The 22,797-nt window shown below is 46.2% G+C and overlaps 1 protein-coding gene across 3 annotated transcripts in view; it reads left to right on the top strand.

Moving 5' to 3' along the window:
- ZDHHC9 (zDHHC palmitoyltransferase 9) overlaps positions 1–22,797 on the top strand; it is a 38,346-nt gene that overhangs the window by 8,820 nt on the left and 6,729 nt on the right. For all 3 annotated transcript variants that reach the window (XM_077825952.1, XM_077825950.1, XM_077825951.1), the window contains 2 exons: positions 17,999–18,159; positions 18,778–18,936. In XM_077825952.1, coding sequence (XP_077682078.1) covers positions 17,999–18,159; positions 18,778–18,936 — 320 coding nt within the window. The remainder of the gene's footprint in view (positions 1–17,998; positions 18,160–18,777; positions 18,937–22,797) is intronic.

Below are 22,797 nucleotides of genomic sequence, written 5' to 3'. Positions count from 1 at the left end.
ATGCTGTGGGGGTATCGGCACATTCTGGTCATCTTCGACTACGTGACCTAGTATCCCAAAGCCACCCCCTTGCACTCTACAAATGCCACTACCATCATGGTGGAACTCATGTAGCTCTTTGTCCAGATAGCAATTCCACAGGAGATCCTGACCAGTCAGGGAACTAACTTCATGTGCAATCTGATGAAAGAGCTGTGAAATCTACTAAAGGTCAAGTCAACAAGGAAATTAATATACCGCCCCCGGACAGATGAGCTGGTAAATAATTTCATCAAATGCTGAAGGAGATGAAGAAATTCATAGCCTCTGGTCATAGTCTCTGGAACCAGCTGCTTCCTCACTTCTGTTTGCCATACAGGAGGTGCCCCAAGCCTCCACTGATTTCCCCTCCCCAACCCCAATCTTTCAAGCTCCTATACAGCTGGCTGTAAAGGAAGAGCAAGGCTGAGGGAAGAGCAAGGACCACAGACAATGAACATAGTACAGTATGTTCACCAGCTAGGAGAAATTTAAGACTTTAGGGAAGTGGTGTGCAACCTGTGGCACGCAGGCTGGAGCCCGCCAGCAGGTTACCCTGATGGCCTGCAGGTTGCCCACCACTGCTTTTGCCCAGCGAAAACCTGCTAAATGCCCAGCAGGCCCAAAAAAGCCTACAACTGAGGGGCCTGATTGTGGTGTTCAAACCAAATGATTGGGTACTATTATAGCTGCCTAGCTCAGAATCTAAATTACGGGCCTATGGCAGTGGTCATTTGAGGTGGACAGGTTGGCCCCAAGGTCCAGCAGCCAAAGAAAAGACAGGAAAAAAACAAAAACCCACAGATATACCACCAGAATCTTTTTAAAAGCCTGGAAAGTCTTCAGGGGGCTTCATAGCCCGTTATCTTTTGGATCCTGAATTAGGACCCCAGGCACCCTTGACCCAAACAGTTAAACCTGCACAGATGGGAGAGCGACTTCAACCCAGATAAAAAGCTGAGGTACAGCAGCTAGTTGACTCATTCCCCACTGTGTTCTCATCCTTACCAGGACCAGCCAACTTGGCATACAACCATATCAAGATGGCACCGTGACAATGTGCCCGGGAGACTCCCTGGATGCACCCCTGTAAAATGTGGGACACAGTTTGGGATGAACCATAGGCTATGCTTACCCTGCGAAGAGTCACACAGTGCATGGAGAAGCCCCACTGTGCTTGTGCCAAAGCCAGAAGGCACAATATGTTTCTGTATCGATTTTTTTGAAAGATCAGTGCAGTATCAAAATTCGGCACGCATACAATGCCAAGGATAGATGAGCTGTTGGAAAGTCTGGGATCTGCCAGATATATAATTGCCTTAGATTTCACAAAAGGATATTAGCAAATACCCTGGACACCAGGATCCTGGAGGGGGGTGGAAGGGACCTTCTTTTTCCATGCCCTTTGGTTTATATCAGTTAAGATCCCTGCCTTTTGACCTTCATGGGGTAGCAATAACTTTCCAGAGGCCAATGGACCACATTCTGCAGCCATACAGACAATACACACTAGGATGATTTTACAGCCAAGACTGGGTTAGCCATGTAAGGCCAGTCTCAGCAGTCCTTTTGTCCCTCACAGATGCAGGTGTGATGGCAAACCCAGCAAAATATAAAGTGGGGAACCGCAACGCCACATATCTAGGCTATACTATTGGAGAAGGCCGAATACAACCACGGGTCAACAAGGTGCAAGCTTTGGCAGCCTGTCCCAGTCCCACAACAAATAAACAAGTATGGTGCTTCTTGGGACTGGCATGGTATCAGCGGTGTTTGTCACTGCTGTAGCTCCACTCATGCATGTTGTAAAGTATGGATATTCAAAAAAGGTTCAGTGGTCTGAGGCCTGCGACAAAGTCTTTAAGACACTAAAGAATTGTATGGCTCAGGAACCAGTTCTTTATAATCTAGACTTCTCAAAAAGAGTTTTATACTACAAACACAGGCCTCAGAGGTAGGGCTAAGGGCAGCTCTTTGTCAAGAAGTTGAGGGAGAACACGTATGCTCTACATATGTCGAAAGCTGTACCCTAGAGAGAACCTATTCTGTCATTGAGAAAAAGGCCTTGGCAGTGAAGTGGGCCATGGATCCCGAGGTATTGTCTGCTGGGGAACCTTTTTCTCTGACTGTAGACCATTTAGGTGGTTGAACACCATGAAAAACACCAGTCCAAGGATAAAGTGTTGGTACTTGTCCCTACAATCCTATAGCTTCCAAATAGTCCACTGGACTGGCGAGGTGAATCGAAATGCTGAATTTTTTTTATGTGATGGAGATCTAAACACCAGCTAGCAGCACCTTGGCCCTACTTCAACACTCTTCCCCCCTCCCCCCGCACCCCCCTTGTTCTGGACTGGCCCCACCCCACTGCATCTGCAAGTTATGTCAAAAATGGAGGAGTTCAAGAGTGGGGAAGCTCAAGTGAGCAGCTCTGAGTGTAGGTCTAAGCTGTGAGCTAGGGATGTGACTCCTTTGCTTGTGTACTCATACATTAATGCTGCTTGAACTAGCCTGAGTATAAACAGTAGTGTAGCCACGGTAGCACGTGTAGCAGCAGCAAAGGCATGGCTGAGCCATGCTGAGTACTTACCCACCCGTTTCAGGCTGGGCTGTACTCAGCACAGCTGACCTGTGCTTTCCGCTGCTTGTGCTACCATGGCTACACTGCTATTTATACTCTTGCTAAATGTATGTGCTAATGTATATGCATACACGCCCCTATCTCGTAATGTAAATGCAGCCTGAGAGCAGGGCAGAGTGCTGGGCCTCCCTGCTTTCAGGGAGAAGCCTGGCAGAGGACAGAGCCTACCCCCTGCCTAAGAGGAGGCCCAAGACCTCTGAGATGAAGGAAGTTGTACCATATTCCTCTGTTGCTAACACAGCGGGCTTTGAACCAGTGTGCAGCCAATCCATGTCCCCTCTGAAGGAAGAGAAGCCGGCAGCCCAGCTTGAACTGGTTGCATGTTTTTGTTTGTTTTCCTACTCCTCAGTTGCTTTCTGAGCATCCAGAGGGAAGAGGCTAGAGGGCTGAGGCTGCTTCCCTTTTAGGGTGCTACTGGGCACCCCCACTTGAGCAACTATACCACCCCCATCAATACTCCAAGGGGGTGCTGTTGAAGGACCTGAACCCTAACAAGGCTAGTTCATGTTGTCTGTCACTCCGGGGGGGAGGGGGGTGGGAGATTGGTAATGTGGGTATTGGTGCCCTTCATTACACATACTCCCTTCATTGCTCCCCAGGTGACCTGGCTGAGAGTGTCTCTGTCTGCTCTGTGTTAAAAGGAAACGCTGAGTGAACTCTTGCTTGCTGATACTCTGAATCTTGCACTCTCTGCCCTGTGTAATTAGAAGCAACGGTGACTGGGCTGCATGAGAGGATGAGCTCTCCCATTGCTCGCTGTACTGCTTTAAACCTGAGGGGGGAATGGCCCTGACATTACCAAACACTCTCACTCTTCCTGCACCCATCTAACCATACACCCAGAGCAGATACACAGGCCTATCTCCAGTGGGGAGTTTTGCTTCAGGCTCAAAGTGCATATAGATAGGATCTTGGCTTGTGGTGAACCAAAATGTGATGAAATGCTTCTCACTTTTGTAGCAGAATCAGGCCACAATAAGTGGAGTTTGCATATGGATCACTTTAGGGATCATACTTTCAGCTTGTTGGCCCTTCTACTGAGGTTTTGGTTTCATTCTCCATGTGTCATGCATTATTGTGAGGGGGGAGGAACCTATGGGCTTCCTCCTGTGGCCAAAATAATCCCTCTGAATTTCCCCAGTGAAATAATTAGATTGCGTAGCTGAGTGGATAAGGTATATTTCAAAGTGAATTCTGCTGAGGTGAAGTCTATATAACTTGTTTCCATTCTCCCTTACCCCCATCAATGAGTTATAAGTGAAATCATACCAGTATTATAAAGCAACAAACAAAAATCTGGTCTAAAATAAGCTGTTTCCAAAGGTAGCTGTCTTTCTGCACGTCACTTCTCCATGTGCCTGAATGCTTTCATTTGGCATTTTTATGTAGGTGGTGTTTTGGAGCCTTTGAAGGGCATGCTCCAAATCACCTCTGTCCCACATGTCGTAGTTACCTTTTGGCTTCTTCCATCATATCTCCTTTCTGTGGTGGTTTATCTATCAGGTGTTGCTCTGACTGCATTTCCGCTCAGCAAAGTACCAGTAACAGTGATGCTGCAGCAGCACGGGCTTTAATGTGAGCTGCACAAGCCAGCTTGGGACCCACGGCGCTTACTTGAGTGGCTAGTCTGTGCTGAAGTCTATGCTGCTACAGCTCCAAACCTACCAGTACCCCGAGCTAGACAGACTAAAGCTAGTTTGGGTATGTCTACCCATGCTGCCAATCACACCTTGATTGCACTTTAGACATACCCATGATTCCTATACTGAAATCATGCAGGGGAATTAGCGATTCTAGAGCTCACGCATCAACAAGGGATGAGAACCATATTCTCAATAGAAACCTTGATATGGTTTCATTACGCAGAAACCAGCCTATCATCTGTGCAAGCTGTCACTTTTTGGGAATCCCGAATAAGATGGTGGCTTGACTAAATAGAGAAAATATAAATCCAGCAACTAGCCAGTAAACAGGTGTCTAAACAAATTGCAGACCAGCTAAGAATCCCTCCAGTGCTTTCTAAGGGACTCTTAGACAGTAGGGACAGATAGTAACATACAAATACTAAAGGCCTTCTCTACCTTTCCTCTTATTCGGGAAAACAGTTCAAGCAATAAACCACTAGATGGCAACAGTGTAGGCTATTTGGAGCTGGTAGCTATGGTAGAAGCACAGGTCACTCTGGCAGACACATCACCTATTGTTATGGGTCAAAAACTATCTGGGAGACAGGAAGTAAAGAGTAGGAATAAATGGTCAGTTTTCATCAGGGCAAAGGGTTAGAAGCGGGGCTTTGAGTTTCCATACTACAGCCTATGTTTAATATATTTACGATCTGGAAAGCAGTGGGTGAGCGATGAGGTAGCAAAATTTGCAGATGACACAAAGTTACTCAGCAAAAAGAACGAGCAGTACTTGTAGCACTTTAGAGACTAACAAATTTATTTGAGCATAAGCTTTTGTGGGCTAAAACCCACTTCATCGGATGTATGCAGTGGAAAATATAGAAGGAAGACACACACACACACACACCATGAAAAAATGGGTATTGCCATACCCACTAGAACGAGAGTGATCAGTTAAGCTGAGCTGCTATCAGCAGGAGAAAAAAAAACCTTTTGTAGTGATCATCAGGATGGCCCATTTCCAACAGTTGACAAGAAGGTATGAGTAACAGTAGGGGGGAAAAATAAGCATGGGGAAATAGTTTTACTGTGGGTAATGACCCATCCACTCCCAGTCTTTATTCAAGCCTGATGTAATGGTGTCCAGTTTGCAAATTAATTCCAATTCAGCAGCGTCTCGTTGGAGTCTGTTTTTGAAGTTTTTGTTGTTGTTGTATTGTGACTTTTAGGTCTGTAATCGAGTGACCAGGGAGATCAAAGTGTTCTCCGGCTGGTTTTTGAATGTTATAATTCTTGATGTCTGATTTGTGTCCATTTATCCTTTTACATAGAGGCTGTCCAGTTTGGCCAATATACATGCCATGGCCAAACTGGACAGCCTCTACATAAAAGGATAAATGGACACAAATCAGACGTCAAGAATTATAACATTCAAAAACCAGCCGGAGAACACTTTGATCTCCCTGGTCACTCGATTACAGACCTAAAAGTCACAATACAACAACAACAAAAACTTCAAAAACAGACTCCAACGAGACGCTGCTGAATTGGAATTAATTTGCAAACTGGACACCATTACATCAGGCTTGAATAAAGACTGGGAGTGGATGGGTCATTACCCACAGTAAAACTATTTCCCCATGCTTATTTTTCCCCCCTACTGTTACTCATACCTTCTTGTCAACTGTTGGAAATGGGCCATCCTGATGATCACTACAAAAGGTTTTTTTTTCTCCTGCTGATAGCAGCTCAGCTTAACTGATCACTCTCGTTCTAGTGGGTATGGCAATACCCATTTTTTCATGTTCTCTGTGTGTGTGTGTGTGTATATATTTTATATATCTTCCTTCTATGTTTTCCACTGCATACATCCGATGAAGTGGGTTTTAGCCCACAAAAGCTTATGCTCAAATAAATTTGTTAGTCTCTAAAGTGCTACAAGTACTCCTCATTCTTTTTGCTGATACAGACTAACACAGCTACCACTCTAAAGTTACTCAGGTTAGTCAAGTCCAGAGAGGACTATGAGGAACTTCAGAGGGACCTAACCAAGGTAGGGGAAAGAGCAACATGATGGCAAGTGAATTAATGATTGATAAGTGCAAAGTAATGCATATGGGAGGGAAGAATGTCTGTTTTATACTTCCTTGCGTCACTGTAGTATCTGAGCCCCTTCCATGTAAAATCAGAAGCAAAGTTCCTAGAGGACTTCATGGAATCTCTAGCACCTCTCCCTTTTCAAGTTCAAAACTCTGCTTGGTGGTTTTGAACTCTCACATCTTACATGGTTCTAAATTAACTGTATCGGCTTGGGAAAGGGATCTGGCCATCACTGTGAAGACTTCTGCTGAATGTGCAGCTGTGGTCAAAACAATAAACAAGCTGTTAGGAGGCACGAGGGATGGGATGAAAAGTAATACAGAGTATTATAGAGTGGTTATAAATTAATGGTGGACCCTCATCTGGATTACTATAAGCAGCGCTGGTCACCCCATCTCAACAAGGAGACTGCAGAACTAGACGGGGTTCAGAGAGGAGTGATGAGAATGAGATGGGGTCTGGAAAAACTCATGAGAAGAGATATCTGAAAGTTTGCTCTCCCTGTCTCATAGCACAAGAGTAAAGGGATGTTAAATAACTGAAAGGTGACAAGCTCAAAACTGATAAAAGGAAAGACTTAGTCCCATGCTGTGTGATTAGACTGGGCACTCACTGCTACAGGAGGTCACTGAGGCCAAGAGCTTAGTAAGATTCAGAGAGGGACTGGATGTTTATAGAAGAGGGTGGATATCCTTGTTTTTAAAAAAATGTTTTTATTTAAACCATATTTTTAAATTTACATACATTTTAAAAAGTTATATCCTATGTTAAGTCAAGCTTACTATAATTTACTAAAATCACTTAAATGAAATTTTAATAAATCAAGCAGTACATGTTTACTGCTGAAGTTTTAGAGAAAGTCAAAGCACTGAATTAGTGGAAGTTACTGGCTGAGCACCTGAAAACTAGAGTTTGCTGAAGTGCTAAACCAGCTTTTGACAGGAGTAGTCTCTTCTGCAGGTGCAGAGAACACTTCCTTCATTTCAGTTTATTCAACTAGTTCAGTTCAGTGACTGGTTATTCAAAGATGAAAAAAGCATTGTGAAAACAAGGAAATACAGAGTCAAGGTAAAGGTCCATGCAACTCTGCCCTCCTGGAATTGGCGATAGCCACTAGCTGCATGATCTCCTGCTGCATTCACGTGTAGCTGCATTGAATGGTAGAGAAATTAGTTGGAGCAGATTGGAAGAGGTGTGATTGTGATATGAGGTGATCTGGATGTCTGTGGCCCTATGTGGGTATATTTGAGCCCCTCTCCTTGACCCCCTGTGTGTGTGTGACAGAAGGAAAGAGGTGCATCTGTACCATGAGAGATCCAGGATGTCTCATATCAGCACTGTGTCAGTAGCAGGGCACGGGCCTTCTTGCCATGGGGGTGTCAGCAGTTAGTGGGAACATATGTGGCCCGTGGGTTTAATGATAGCAAGTGAAAGTTCAGTGTGTTGGTATGTGCATAAGGGTAAAGGATTTGAAGGAGTTGTATAATTTAGGCTACTCCATGAAAAGACCCCCGCATCTACTAAGTGTATGAGTGTAGGAAGCTCCTGTTCAGTACAGGGCAAAGGCAGAGTGTGAGTGTGTGTGTTCTGGGCTTATTGAGACATTGTTCAAAGAGGGTAGAGTTAAGGGTTGCACCTTGACTCTGTACTTCCTGGTTTTCATAAGTTTGAGTTTTACTGACCTAGATATTCTGGAAGGGCATGAGCTATCACTGGGCAACATTCGCTCTGCATTAACAGATTATTTTGCCATTTAATTTCCTAATTTTTTTTAACAAAGAGAAGGGTTGGGTGGAGGTAGTGGTCATGTAGGCAGCTGTAGTTATCATGTAGGAGTGCAGCCCAGATGTTTCTGTGGCCAGGTGATGATAATACCTAGATCTTACTTAGGGCTAGTAGCATTAAGGAGGGAAACATCATTATTTTCATTATAGAAATGTATGAACTGAGACACAGAGAGAGGAAATGACTTGGCCAAAGTCATCCAGCAGGCCAGTGTCTGAGACTGGGACTTGGGTGGTTGTGCCTAGGGGTTGGATCAGGAGTTGGTAGCCAGGAATCAGAGCCCAGGATCGCAGCTGGGGTCAGAGCCAAGAGTCAGGGATGAAGTCAGGAATCTGAGCCCAGGGTTAGAGCCGGTAACCCGGAGTGAGGCAAGGCTGGGGACAGGGCTGTGTCGGGCGCAGGAAGAGGGCTGGAACAAGGTGGGAGCAAGGCTGGGAACAAGCAGGCACAGGAACTGTCATAGCCATGGGTGAAAACAACAAGGAGTCCTTGTGGCACCTGCCAAACTGCTTCTGAGCTTGAGAGCTCGTTTGCTGACTTCCACCCAGTCAGGCAGTGTAGACAGTCAGGCAGCCTACTACAGGCTAGTTGCACTTGTTAGGTTGCCCAGAGACTGGCTGTGCTGCAGGACCTGATTCCTGACAGTACTCCCCCCACCGAAGGGTGCCTCCTAGGGGCCTCGTGACCCCGTTTCTCGGGGTACTGCTAGTGGAATTCTCAAATATGTCCAGGGCATGGATATTCCCTCCCAGTTCCCAAGACTGCTTGCCTGGACCATAGTCTCCCCAGGCCACCAGTTAGTGGAGGCTTCCCCTAACTCGCCAGGATTCAAGGATTTGGTGGACCAAGTACTCCTGCTGTCTGCAGATCTGTGTGGGGTGAGTTAATCAGTTTGGGTATAGGATCCCATTTTAGAGCTTTAACAGGTAAGATGTGAAAGATGGGTAGATTTTCAAGGACTCTGGCAGCTGTAACCTGAAGGCTTTTGGGTTTACCCATTCTTTAATATTTTAAAGGGTCCAGGTATTGGTAGTCTAGTTTGGCAGATGGGCAGAGAACCATATCTTGTCCCCTATGGCCAGATTGGGGCCAACCTAACAGTTTTGGTCTGCCTGGTGTTTATAGGCTTCATTGGTGGACTGAAAGTATTCCTTGATCTCCTGGTATAGGTCACTTGGTATAGGTTGGAGGCTAGTTCACAGCAGTTGGTACTGGGGAACTTACCATTAAGTCTGAGTGGAAGCAGGGGTGAAAGCCATAGTTTGCAAAGAATGGGCTATGTTGGACTGAGGTGTGGATTTCATTGTTAACAAGCAAATTTGGTGTAGCACGGTAGGGGGAACCAGTTGTCCTGGTGGTAACTCAGAAAGCAGCAAGGATACTGTGCCAAGATTTGACTCTCTCTGTTTGCCCATGAGTCTGTGGGTGATAAGTGGATGGGGCAAGAGATTCAATGCCAAAGAGTCAGAATTCTGCCAAGAATCAGGAAATGAACTGGGCTTCCCAGTCCTATACAATATCTGCTGGTAACCTGTGGTTGCAGAAGACATTTTCCAGGAGGAGCCAAGCCGTCTCCTGTGTGGTAGGAACAGTAATGGTATGGAATGAAAGTGTGCCATCTTTAGTAGGAGGTCAGTGGCAACCAGGATTACTGTGTGTGCCTGGGAGTGTGGCAGTTCTACAGTGAAGTCCATGGGGACCAGGGGGTTTTGATGGTGCAGTCTTGGTACAGGCACAGAGGCTGCAGGACTTTTTATATAATCCTTCATGTAAGATCATTGGCTTGGCCACTAGAAGCAACTTGAGATCAGATTCCAGGTCTAGAATTGGCCAAAATGGCTCACAAGTGGCAAATCATAGCATGGCTTCCCTACCTGAAGCATAGGTTGTCCCTCCAGAACATAAATACAACAGTTGCAACAGAGGGGGCTGTTCTGTTGTTGGAACTTGGCATTAGGTCTGGTACCTGCATAATTCAGGGTCTGGTGGATCTGGGTTGCGAATGGGTCATCAAGGAATGGAAGGAGGATGTCAGAGTGCTGTTGATCATCCAATTGACAAAGTTGGACACCTTGAGCATAGTGGAAGAGGGCTCTTCACTAGGTTTGAGATCTTTCTCTTTGTGGGATAGAGCATCTGCCATCCTGTTTCTTGTTCCTGGGCGAAAGGTTACCGCAAAGTCAAAGCGAGCAAGTCTGGTGTTGGTGAAGGTGTTTAGTAGGCATTCCAGGTTCTTGTGAGCTGTCAGGAGTTTGGACTGGGAATTGGGCTCCTTGTAGTAGGTAACTCCATTCCTTGAAAGTCACCTTGATAGCCAATAGCTCTTGGTCCCAAATGTCATAATTTTTTTTCCTCGTGGGGTTAGCTTCCAAGAATAAAAGTCTCAGGGGTGGAGTTGGTTGTGGGGGCCCTCATGATAGATAAAACTGCACCAATGGCAAAATTTGAGGCTTCTGCTTCGATCCTAAATGGTTTAGTTGGATCTGGGTGAATCAGGATTGATGCTGAGGTGAACATCGTCTTCAGCCAGTCATAGGTGACTGAGCTACTGTGCACCGGGTGAACTGGTCCCCCTTTTGCAGGGGTGTCATTATGGGTGCAACCAGGTTAGAGACTCACCTGTAGAAATTGGCAAATCCCAGGAATTGCTGCACCCCATGTACATTCTTGGATGAGGCCCAGTCGGATATTGCAGCCACCTTATGCGGGTCCATGGTGAGTCCCTCAGGCATGATGAAGATAACCCATGCATTCCACTGTGTCCTTATCAGACTTGTATTTCTTAAGCTTCACATAGGTATGGTTTTGGCAAAGTCTCTCCAAGACCGTGCAAACATGATGATTGTGGAGATGCAGAGAAAATGGGGACATCATCCAGCTAAATGACAACAAATTGATCGGTTTCAGAGTAACAGCCGTGTTAGTCTGTATTCGCAAAAAGAAAAGGAGTACTTGTGGCACCTTAGCGACTAACCAATTTATTTGAGCATAAGCTTTCGTGAGCTACAGCTCACTTCATCGGATGCATACTGTGGAAAGTATAGAAGATCTTTTTTACACACAAAGCATGAAAAAATTGGTGTTTACCACTACAAAAGGTTTTCTCTCCCCCCATCCCACTCTCCTGCTGGTAATAGCTTATCTAAAGTGATCACTCTCCTTACAATGTGTATGATAATCAAGGTGGGCCATTTCCAGCACAAATCCAGGTTTTCAGATTTGTGACAAATCTTGGGAGACAGGCCAGTCCTTGCCTACAGACAGCACCCCAACCTGAAGCAAATACTCACCAGCAACCACATACCACACAACAGAACCACTAACCCAGGAACCTATCCTTGCAACAAAGCCCGTTCCCAACTGTGCCCACATATCTATTCAGGAGACACCATCACAGGGCCTAATAACATCAGCCACACTATCAGAGGCTCGTTCACCTGCACATCCACCAATGTGATATATGCCATCATGTGCCAGCAATGCCCCTCTGCCATGTACATTGGTGAAACTGGACAGTCTCTACATAAAAGAATAAATGGACACAAATCAGATGTCAAGAATTATAACATTCATAAAGTAGTCGGAGAACACTTCAGTCTCTCTGGTCACGCGATTACAGACATGAAAGTTGCGATATTACAACAAAAAAACTTCAAAACCAGACTCCAGCGAGAGACTGTTGAATTGGAATTCATTTACAATTGGATACAATTAACTTAGGCTTGAATAGAGACTGGGAGTGGCTAAGTTATTATGCAAGGTAACCTATTACCCCTTGTTTTTTCCTACCCACCCCCCCCCTCCTCAGACGTTCTTGTTAAACCCTGGATTTGTGCTGGAAATGGCCCACCTTGATTATCATACACATTGTAAGGAGAGTGATCACTTTAGATAAGCTATTACCAGCAGGAGAGTGGGGTGGGGGGAGAGAAAACCTTTTGTAGTGGTAAACACCCATTTTTTCATGCTTTGTGTGTATAAAAGATCTTCTATACTTTCCACTTTATGCATCTGATGAAGTGAGCTGTAGCTCACGAAAGCTTATGCTCAAATAAATTGGTTAGTCTCTAAGGTGCCACAAGTACTCCTTTTCTTTTAACAAATTGATCCAGCATGTCCCAAAAGATGTCATTTAGGAAATGATGGAAGGTCGCCAGGGCATTACACAATCCAAACGGCATAACTGAATATTCCAGGTGGTCATACCTGATCCATTCATCATCTTCTCCTTTACCAGGTTATAAGCTCCACAGAGGTTCATCTTTGTGAAGAACAGAGTCTTTAGAACAGTTCATTAATAAGTGGTCAGGAGTATTGGTTTTGGGATTGTAATCTTGTTCAGAGCTCTGTAACCCACACAAAGCTGGAGGGAGGTGTCTTCACCACAAAGAAGTTTGAGGCCCCTCCTGGGGTTGTGGAAGAGTGAATGGATCCCTTTTGCAAGTTTTCCTGCAGATCGCACCACGAGTGACAGTAAGTTTGAGTTTGGAGAGGGAGTGAATGCGCCCCAGGGAACCTCTGCTCCTGGCTAGAGGTCAATGGGGTAGATGTAGCTGCAGTGGGGTGGTAGTGTGTCAGATTTTTTTTATTGTCAAACCTGTCAACATAATGTTGATATTTAACAGGTTTGCTGGGGTCCCCTTTATATTGTCTTTGTGTCTCTGAATTCTTTGGAGGATTGTGTAAACTGCAAAGGGTTGCTGGTCCCGGCTTGGCTCTTGGCAAACAGGATTATCAGCAAGACGGGGAATCAAAGTATACTGTGCCTGATCACCAGTGGATGCCAGATATCAGAGCCAGGTTACCTGGTGTGGGGCAGGAACAGGGCTGGAACTAGGCAGGAGCTGGACTGGGAACAAGCTGGCACAGGAGCTTTTGCAGTTGTGGAGGAATGCTTTGAGCACCCGCCAAATTGCTGCTGCTGCTGGGCTTAAGAACTGGTCTACTGACTCTTCCCACCAGTCGGGCAGCCTACTGCAGGCCAGCTGCCCTCCTTGGGTTGCCTGGTGACTGGCGCTGCTGCAGGCCCTGCTTCCTGACAGCCAGTGTCAAACCTGGGAATAGAGCCCAGGTTTTAGGAGTCCCAGTCCAATGTTCTCTCCACTAAGTCACACTGCTGCTATGTGATTCTTAAGTGCCCCCTAATCTCCCAGGTGTATGGCTACACTATGGAGACTATACTGGCATTGCTATCCTGCCCTAACCCCTTAGCATAGATGCAGCCTATACCGCTGGAAGGGGTTTTTCCAACAGTGTTGAATGAAGTTATCTAGGTCGATGTAAGCAGCTATGCGGATCTAGCCTGTGGCATAGACTGTGTGTCAGTGCCAGGGGTGTGTTGTGTCCCACCCCTCCCCAATGTAGCTATCTCAGCCTAGCTTTTAATTGTAGATATCAAGCCCTAGTTGTAGTGGGATGGGGATAGTGGTTGTGCTTTTGGAGTGTGTAGTTGATAGCCGAGTCTGTGGGAAATCTCAGGCATGGTGTGTGTGTCCCAAGAACTTGACAGTTTCATTACTGGTGGTTACAGTAACTTTTAAGCATGTGAGAGAAGACTCTCTCTCTGTTGTCCAGTTCAGCCTCTCCTTCCCAGCCCATTAAGCCATTAGCATTTTAGAAGCTATGTGTACAAAAAAGTTGGTGGAATCTATGAACTTCAAGAAAAGCTGTTTGGGGGTAGTGAGGGTTGTGGGGGGCTGTATCATAGGTACCTGTTGCTCAAATGACCTCTGATTTGGATCACTAAGCCTACCCTGCACCACTACGAAGCACAGCAAATTTCAAGACTAGCCAGGTAAGCATACAGATTTTAGAACACTTAGAAAAAATTCCTTTAAACAGAAAGATCCCGCCACCTTAACTGAAGCAGAGAGGTTGTTCTGCTATAATATTTATGAAATTAATCAGCAACTGCTTTGCTATAGTCAAAGCCCCAGCCCAGGATAATCCTGAAAGCATGGGAGTCTCAGAGATGTGACATAGCCCATTCACCTAAATGTGATGGTCTCAGCTGAATGAGAACACTCCCTATAGCCTGAAACAGTAGCTCTGAGATGTGTGAACTGCTCCATTCTTAGCTCCTCACCCCAGCAGTGATTCTCAGACTTGTAGGGGTCAGGACCCATTTGTAAATGTTTACGGCCTGTCTTGACCCAGTAAATAGTCTGGGGTTGGAGGCCCTAGAGTGGTTTCGCTTGGGTCCTGCCCCACTGGCGGGGTTGGGTCCTGCCCGGCACTCACCCAACGTTGGCAGCTCCTGGCTGGGCTTATGTCTCTGCTCCGGGAGTTGCAACCTCTAGGGTTGCTGCATCGCTAGGTTCCGCCCCTCCCCGACTGGACCAAATTTGTGTGAGTGGAGTTGTGACCTGGCCCATGAGATTGCAGGGCCACTCACTCAAATCCAGCCTACCTGGACTCCCATCATCATGGTGGCAGGGCCAAACCTGAGTGGTGCTGGGACCCGAAAGGTTGCAGTGTCTGGAGCAGGGAGGCGAGCCCAGCCAGGTCCATGGGACAGTAGCTGCCATGCCACCCTTTAAAACATTCTGGTGACCCAACTATGGGTCCCAACCCACAGGTTGAGAAACCCTGTGCTTGTGCATGTTCCAAATATGCCTGACCTCAGCTCCCCCCCCAGCAGGGTAGGGCTTCCCCAGATCCCAGCTCACATGGGGGTATGGAGAGAGTTCAGACCAGTCCAGTCCAAAAAGGCAAGCCCCTCCAGAACCGGTGCACATGAAGGGCGGCCATGGGGGTGGGTCAGAACCCAAAGATGGCAGGGCCACCCCAGATCCTGGCGTATACACAAAGACTTCGGACCCCCAGATTTTGGCTTGCACACTGTAGAGAATGTGGGGCTGAAGCAGCCCTTGCCCCTATTCTCCCCCAGTTCCCCTGCCACTTACTCCCTTGTCCCCTTCCCATGTCCCTCCCCAACCCCTCTTTACCTCCCTTACCACCTATCCTTATTTATTCCCCTCATTTCAGCCCCATATGCCTCTTACCCCATTCCCTTCCACTCCTCTGGCCCCTAAAGTCACTCCCCTCCTAGCAAGCATTCACATTTAATTTTTTTCACAAAAACACTTTGATTACGTGCCCCCCGCCCCCAAACAAACAAAAACCTTGCCAGAGAGTTTTTAGTAATATGTCCTTGAACCTTTTGCCCAACTTGGGGCTTGAATTGACACTGGCTGTGTGGGTCAGGTTCGAAGCACTGCTGCTTATCCCCTTGACCCATCCAGTTGTGTGAAACTTTCACGACTACAAACCCTGATGGCTTCTCTGTCCGGGCATGGTCAGTGTAATCAGTTTAGCGCAAGGACCCAGGTCTAGTGCGGCAGACTGATGTCTCAACAACACTGCCTTTTGGACTGAATGTGCCAAATCTGTGCTTGGCTAGTCTGTCTGTCTAACCAGCAGACCACCCTTTTCTTCCAAAGTCAGGTGTAGGGGTCTGGAATCTCAACCTTCTACTGCGATCTAGCAAATGGTTATGTAATGCACTTGTAGAGTACATTTAGCCCAAGTGGTAAGAGAGTCTGTGGTGTAGAGCTGAACGTTCCGTGTCAAATCGTGCTGTCAAACCATGTTGGGAACGTTGTGGTTCCATATCAGATAATTTCTGTCTTTCCAGTTCAGTTAAAGTTGCAGTGAAACTTCTTTTTAAAGTCTTCCCCCAAAAGTCAGATCAACCTTAACATTGATAGGTCAGGGGCTTGACACAGGTGCCAGAGTATCACTTCAGGCAGAGCTACAAATAGAGTTCAGGTCCCTCATATCAGAACAAACTATTGTCCGCTTAGCTTTCGGAGAGGCAGCATTGCTTAGGCCAAATGTGTGTGTTCAGCTAAACTGTACAAATGGGCTACTCCTGCGTCTGCAAAGCACTCTGAGACACACAGGTGAGACTGTCTAACAAAGAGTTGCATGTGATGACGTGTGTGTAGGGAAAGACGGGAACTGCAGGAAGAAAAAGGATGGTCAAGACATTGGGCTAGCACTCAAAGCTAGGTTCTGTACCGACTCCTGCCACAGGCTTCCTATGCTTCCTATCGTGCCAGGTCACTGACACTAGAACACATGGAGGTGGCCGCTAATTTTTCCTTATTTGTTCGGTGCCTCAGTTTCCCCATCTGTAAAAGTGGATCATACATTCCACCTCACAAGTGGTGTCAGTTCACTAATATCTGTGAAGCAGTCCAATACTGTGCTGAGGGAGGCCATATAAGTTCCTAGTTAGATCATTCGCCCCTTTTGTGAACAATTGGGGGCCACCCCAACCCTCCAGCCTTGCACTCATTGGGGACTCACCAGCCCTTCTGAGCCTTAGGAGGCTAAAAAGAGCCAACTCTCCATGAGACTTAGGCCATTTTGATGCTTTGGGTGAACACTAGTCTTTCTTGGCACCCCCTAGAGATGGCAATAGGAACTGGAGGCATCATTGTACCTTATCCCACTCTAACCAGAAACAAATGTTATTTCCGCTGTACCCAACGCAATGACAAACCAGACTCCTATTCACAGGGTCCAGCTGGGTCTTCAGTGTGGCCTGTGCAGCAGCATTGATACGGGAAGTACTTGCAGCCAGCTACCAGATATGACCCTGGATTCAGTGAGCACCATCTCCTTGGTTTCTAGCTGCATGATCCTAAATACAGAGGCTAACGTGTGTGGCGGGGGGTGTCCTACAATTAGGCCATGTCTACATTGAGAGAACTTGCAGCTGAGTAACTGCATCATTACTGAGCAGCTTCACTTGCCTAAATCCTGCTGCATTTCAGTATAGCCTGTCTACATGGGGAGCTTGCACTGGTGTAACTAAACTGATGGCATGACTCTGGTGCCAATTTTCATGTAGACAAAGCCTTAGTTTCCTGCAGCTTAGGCAGACACTGCCTACTCCAAAATCCAGTAGCAGGTGGTGGCATCCCAACAAGGGGAGAGTTAAAGTGTTACTCCACATACTTCACAACCTTAATTGTGCCACTCCTGGTTTTCGTAAGCTTGTGGCTTGTGTGTTTGACAAGAAATTGCAATCTTTGGGGGCGGGGGGATTGTAAGGAGATGTGAACAGAGTCTTTCCTGCTTTTCTCTTGTTTGAGTGTGAAGCCTGATGTCCCGTGTCTCAAAAAGGTACGGGGGAGCAGAAGGCCCTGTTGTGCAGCAACAGCCCTAACAAATTCCTTTGTAAGTGACTCTTCCAATAACGAGTGCAGGGCTTGGGAATATTATTGCAGTTACTTTTCAAGGTTTGGAATAAACTCTCTGGGTGGTAAGCAGGAGAGTTCAGTGAAGCCAGTCACCTCTAACCTTGCCCATTCTGTCCTGAAACTTTTGGGCTCCACTGTTTCACTCGCCTCTTAAAGGGACAGGGCCCCAGGAAGCGTTCTCTTTAATATTTCTCTCATTTTAGTCATACTCTTTCTGGACAGCCAGTGCCTTCTGATTGCATTGCACTCCTTCACTGGAGAAATTCCCAGGCTGATTGGTAAGGAGCTGGCTGGTCACAGGGTTCTGGTTGTCTTTGGTTCCAGCTGAGAGAAGAGATGGAAGTATTTACTGCATTAAAACTGACTAAGAATACATTATCACGCTTCCCTGGTTATACTTTCCATGTTAACACTTGCTGTAGCTGCCCCAAAAGTGTTATGCCCTGGTGATTGGGATGGGAGATGAACATCAGACAGTCTCTCCAGATGTGATCCATTGGAGAACTCCGGCATGGCTGCGTCTGGGCTCTGAGACCTTGCCAGGCTTTGAAGAGAGAGTTTTGCCCAGGCCATTGTTTGGTTTGATTCAGCACCTCCTTGCTTCTCTCCCTCTGTAGGTGTCGCTACCTGGCAGTTCAGCTGTCTCCAGCCATCCCTGTCTTTGCAGTAGTTCTTTTCCTATTCGCGATGGCCATGCTTCTGCGGACAAGTTTCAGTGATCCTGGTGTGATCCCCAGAGCCCTGCCTGATGAGGCAGCCTTCATTGAAATGGAGATTGGTGAGTGAAGAGGCTCTTGTCAACAGAATCTGTGCCAGAGTACCTTCCCTGAGGCCTTTGTGAAGGAGTGTGAGTGTGCGCTAGAGCCTGGGTTGGTGTGGGGAGTTTGCTGGGGAGCATATCTTCCCTACTGACTCTGTGAGAGGAGTGAGTGTGCCTGGAGAGTGGCGGTGGTGCCCTGCATGTCCCTCAGTTCTGGAAGGTGCCCCGCCTCCCCAAAGTACCCATCCATTAGCTCACATGAGTTCTTTCTCCTCCTGCAGTGCTGGGTTTACCCAGGGAATTCCCCTCTCCCTCCACAACACCCCACTCACTCCCACACAAGACCATGATTGGGAATGGGAGTAGTCTGGGTCGTTCTCTCCCTTTCTGGCAGGTGATGTCGGGCGCAGGTACATCCTAGCAATGGTTTGCCCCTGTTCCTTCACTCAGCAGAGTTCTTGGCGTCTCTTCACCTGGTCCCAAGTTCTTAGAGCTGTGAACAGAGCTGCTGCCGATGGCTCTGAGCATTGCAGGCTCTCCTGGTCTTGGTGTTAGTGAGATGGAACAAGCAGTTATTGCTGAAATGGAGTGGACTTGGATTAACAATTCTGGTGTCTCATTGGCTATTGCTTTCAGAGGCCACCAATGGAACTGTGCCTCAGGGTCAGCGCCCGCCTCCACGTATCAAAAACTTCCAGATCAACAACCAGATAGTGAAGCTGAAGTACTGTTATACGTGCAAGATCTTCCGGCCCCCCCGTGCCTCGCACTGCAGCATCTGCGACAATTGTGTGGGTGAGTTAAGACAGCACGATGCCCTTGCCATGGGGGAGACCTCAATCTAGCACTCATGCCTCACACGGTAGCATTTGGGACATAGGAACTGCGAGATGGGATCGGATCGAGCATACATTTAGTCCTGTATCCTGTCTCCACCAGTGGCCAATCCCAGCTGCTTTGAAGGAAAACCCCACAACAGCAGATGGGGGATAATCTGTCCCCTATGAAGGCCTCATTCTAATCCTAAATAGTCAGAGAATGGTTTAAAATCTGAAGCTGGAGGCTTTATCTCTCTTCCAATACATTTTTTTAAGCATTACTATTTTAGCTCTGGATATTCTTGTTATTCATGTAATTGCTCAGTCCTTCTTTGAGTCTTGGTAAATTCTTAGCCAACAACTTTTTGTGGCAATGAGTTCCACAGTTTGTGTTGCACAAAGTATTTCCTTCCATCAGTTTTGAATTTGAGATTGGATGTGGAGCCCAGTGACGGAGGCTAGGACTGGGAGCTATTTTGTGTGTGTGTGTGTCGGGGGCGGGGGGAAACAGATCGGATGCAGTGCGGGAAGGGGAAATGGGACTGGTGGCTGGGCAAGGAGACTGGGACTCGGCTGAGAAGCCTGAGGAGTGGAGAATGGGACTGGAACAAGGTGCCAGGGATGGGGAAGAGACAGGACTGTGACAGAGACAGGTTGCGGAGGACAGGGCAGAAGGCGGGAAGCTTGTGAGGAGTGGGCAGAAGACTTTGTGCCCACTAGAGTGCGCTCTCCTCCTGTTTCTGGAGTAGAACCCAACATTCCTGAGTCTCACCATTCTGCTGCTGTCAGCAAATATCTGTGAAACTCACTGGCAAAGTGCATATTTGTTTTCTTCCCCATCTAGTGGTGGGCCAAATAGAGGATAACAACCTACTATTGCTATCAGTTACTCCATTAGCTCAAGCAGCAAAGGTCTGGGAATGGATTTAAAGCTTCCAACCCTGCTGAAAACCCATGTAGGTGTCAATGTGATGGAACTTATTTTCAGATTGCTTTTTAAAAAAACCTAGGAAATTATACACACAACTGTGTTAAAAGAACATTAAGGTTGCAAAGTCAAGCAGTTGAAAGATAGGAAATGCCACAATTTAGGTCACCTGTGTGTATGCATTATGGTAGTTTTTAATACTATTTTGGGTGCAGGTTCCCTGCCTCATTCAGTGCACAGGATGGATGTATGCTCGCTTCATAGGCAGCTATTCAGTAGTTTTTCTCATTGCTTAGTGAGTGTCCCCTGTCTTTTTTACTGGATGCTATTCAAACTCTGCTTTGGAGACAGAATTACTAATTTTTGTGGGGGCTTTTCTGTTGCACTCATCACTACAGTATCGGAGTGTTTTGCAAGCACTGGTTTGACTTCCCCACACCCCATGAAGTGAAGGGGTGGGATTATCCTCATTTTACAGATGTGGCTGAGGCACAGAAAGATTAAGGTCAAAGGTGTCGGCTAATTTTGGGTACCCAATCTGAGACATCTAGGGCCTGATTTTTGCCAAGTATTTAGCACTGCACTTTTTATTGTTACCTCCTTTTGACCAGAGTGGCTAGTCAAACTTTGGGGCCCTGTGGGTTTTTCCCACTAGGAGGGAAAATCTTGTTTATTTACAAAGATTATACATAAAGTCTCATAGATTCATAGACTTGAAGGCTGAAAGGGACCATCATGCTCATCTAGTCTGACCTTGTGCACATCACAGGCCACAGAACCTCACCCACCCACTCCTGTAACAGACCCAGAACCTCTGGCTGAGGTACTGAAGTCCTCAAACCTTTATTTAAAGACTTCAAGTTACAGAGAATCCACCATTTACACTAGTTTAAAGCTGCAAGTGACCCCTGACCCATGCTGCAGAGGAAGATGAAAAGCCCCTGGGATCTCTGCCAAGCTGACCCAGGGGGAATTCCTTCCCAACCCCAAATATGGAAATCAGTTAGACCCTGAGCATGTGGGCAAGACCCACCAGCCAGACACCTGGGAAAGAATTCTCTGTAGTAACACAGAGCCCTCCCCTTGTAGTGTCCATCACTGGCTGTTGGAGATATTTGCTGCTGGCAGCCGCAGATGGGCTACATGCCACTGTAGGTAGTGTAGTGCGACCATTGCCTCCATACACTTATGCTCAGTCCTGAAGCCAGTTAGGTTTTTTTTATTCCCCACTGCTCCCCTTGGAAGGCTGTCGCAGAACTTCAGTCCTCTGATGGTTAGAAACCTTGGTCTTATTTCAAGCCTAAACTTGTTGATGACCAGTTTATATCCATTTGTTCTTGTGTCCATATTGGCACTTAACTTCTCTCCCTCCATGGTATTTATTCCTTTGATATATTTGTAGAGAGCAATCATATCGCCCCTTGGCCTTCTTTCGGTTAGGCTAAACAAGCCAAGCTCTTTGTCTCCTCTCATAAGGTAGGTTCTCTATTCCTCAGATCATCTTGATAGCCCTTTTCTGAACTTGTTCCAGTTTGAATTAATCTTTCTTAATCATAGGATACCAGCACTGCACACACTGTTCCAGATGAGGTCTCACCAGTGCCTTGTATAACGTTACTAACACCTCCTTGTCTTCACTGGAAATACCTCAGCTGATGCATCCTAGGACTGCATTAGCCTTTTTCATGGCCACGTCACGCTGGCAACTCATAGTCATTCTGTGATCAATCAGTGCACCATTTCTTTCTTCTCCTCCTCTGTCCCTTCCAATTGATAAGTCCCCAGTTTGTAGCAAAGAATCTTGTTCTTAGTCCCTAAGTGCATGCCCTTGTACTATTAAATTCCATCCCATTTCTATTACTCCAGTTTTCAAGGTCGTCCAAATCTTCTTGTGTGGTATTCTGGTCCTCCTCTCTATTAGCAACACCTCTCAACTTTGTGTCATCTGCAAATTTTATTAGCACACACCCACTTTTTGTGTGAAGGCCATTAATAAAAATGTTAAATACAATCGATTTGAAGACCAGTCCCTGAGGAACTCCAGTAGTAACCTCCCTCTGGCCTGACAGTTCACCTTTCAGTATGCAGTCTCCCCACTAACCAATTCCTTGTCCACATTTAAATTCTCATATTAATCCCCATCTTCTCCAATTTAACTAATTATTTCCATGTGGAACTGTATCAAATGCCTTACTGAAATCCAGGTGGATTTGATCTGCCTCAGATCCTACCCCATTTACACTGATGTTCACTGTTTGTTATCCAGTCACTGTTAACTTTTTTGGTGAAAATTGAAACAAAAAAGGCATTTAATGCTTAAGCCATTACTGTCTTTCTTTCCTCATTGAGTAATGGACCTACCCTGTCTTTGGTCTTCCTCTTGCTTCTCACATATTTGTAAAATGTTTTCTTGTTACCTTTTGTGTCCCTACCTAGTTTTATCTTGTTTTTTGTCTTGGCCTTTCTAATTTTGACCTGACATGCTTTTTTTAATATTCATAATAATTTAATAATTTGACTTAGTTTCTACTTGTATCACTGTTTTTTGGGTTCGAAGATCTCCTGGTTAAGCCAAAGTCATCCCCTACATATTTCCCATCTTTCCTATGCATTGAGATGGTTTGCTCTTGTGCCCTTAATAACGACTCTTTAAAATGAAGCGGATGTTCTCTTGGGGGAAGAAATAGTATGTGATCATGGAATTAAAGACTGTCATAATATGTGGCATACAGGAGGCAAATTAAGGTTGCATGGGAAAGCTTAATTCTGGCATTTCCTATCTTTTGAGTGTTTGACTTTGCAACCTTAATAACATTCTTCTAAAGTTGTGTGTGTGTGTAATTAATAAATATATCCTCCACCTTTATCTGCAACAGCTGTGAGCTGCACACTGTGGGAAGCTAACAGGAT

This window comes from Eretmochelys imbricata, chromosome 9 (assembly GCF_965152235.1).
Source record: "Eretmochelys imbricata isolate rEreImb1 chromosome 9, rEreImb1.hap1, whole genome shotgun sequence".
NCBI classification, from domain to species: Eukaryota; Metazoa; Chordata; order Testudines; family Cheloniidae; genus Eretmochelys; species Eretmochelys imbricata.
Note: the sequence above shows the minus strand (reverse complement) of the source record. Positions and strands in the feature narration are given on the sequence as shown.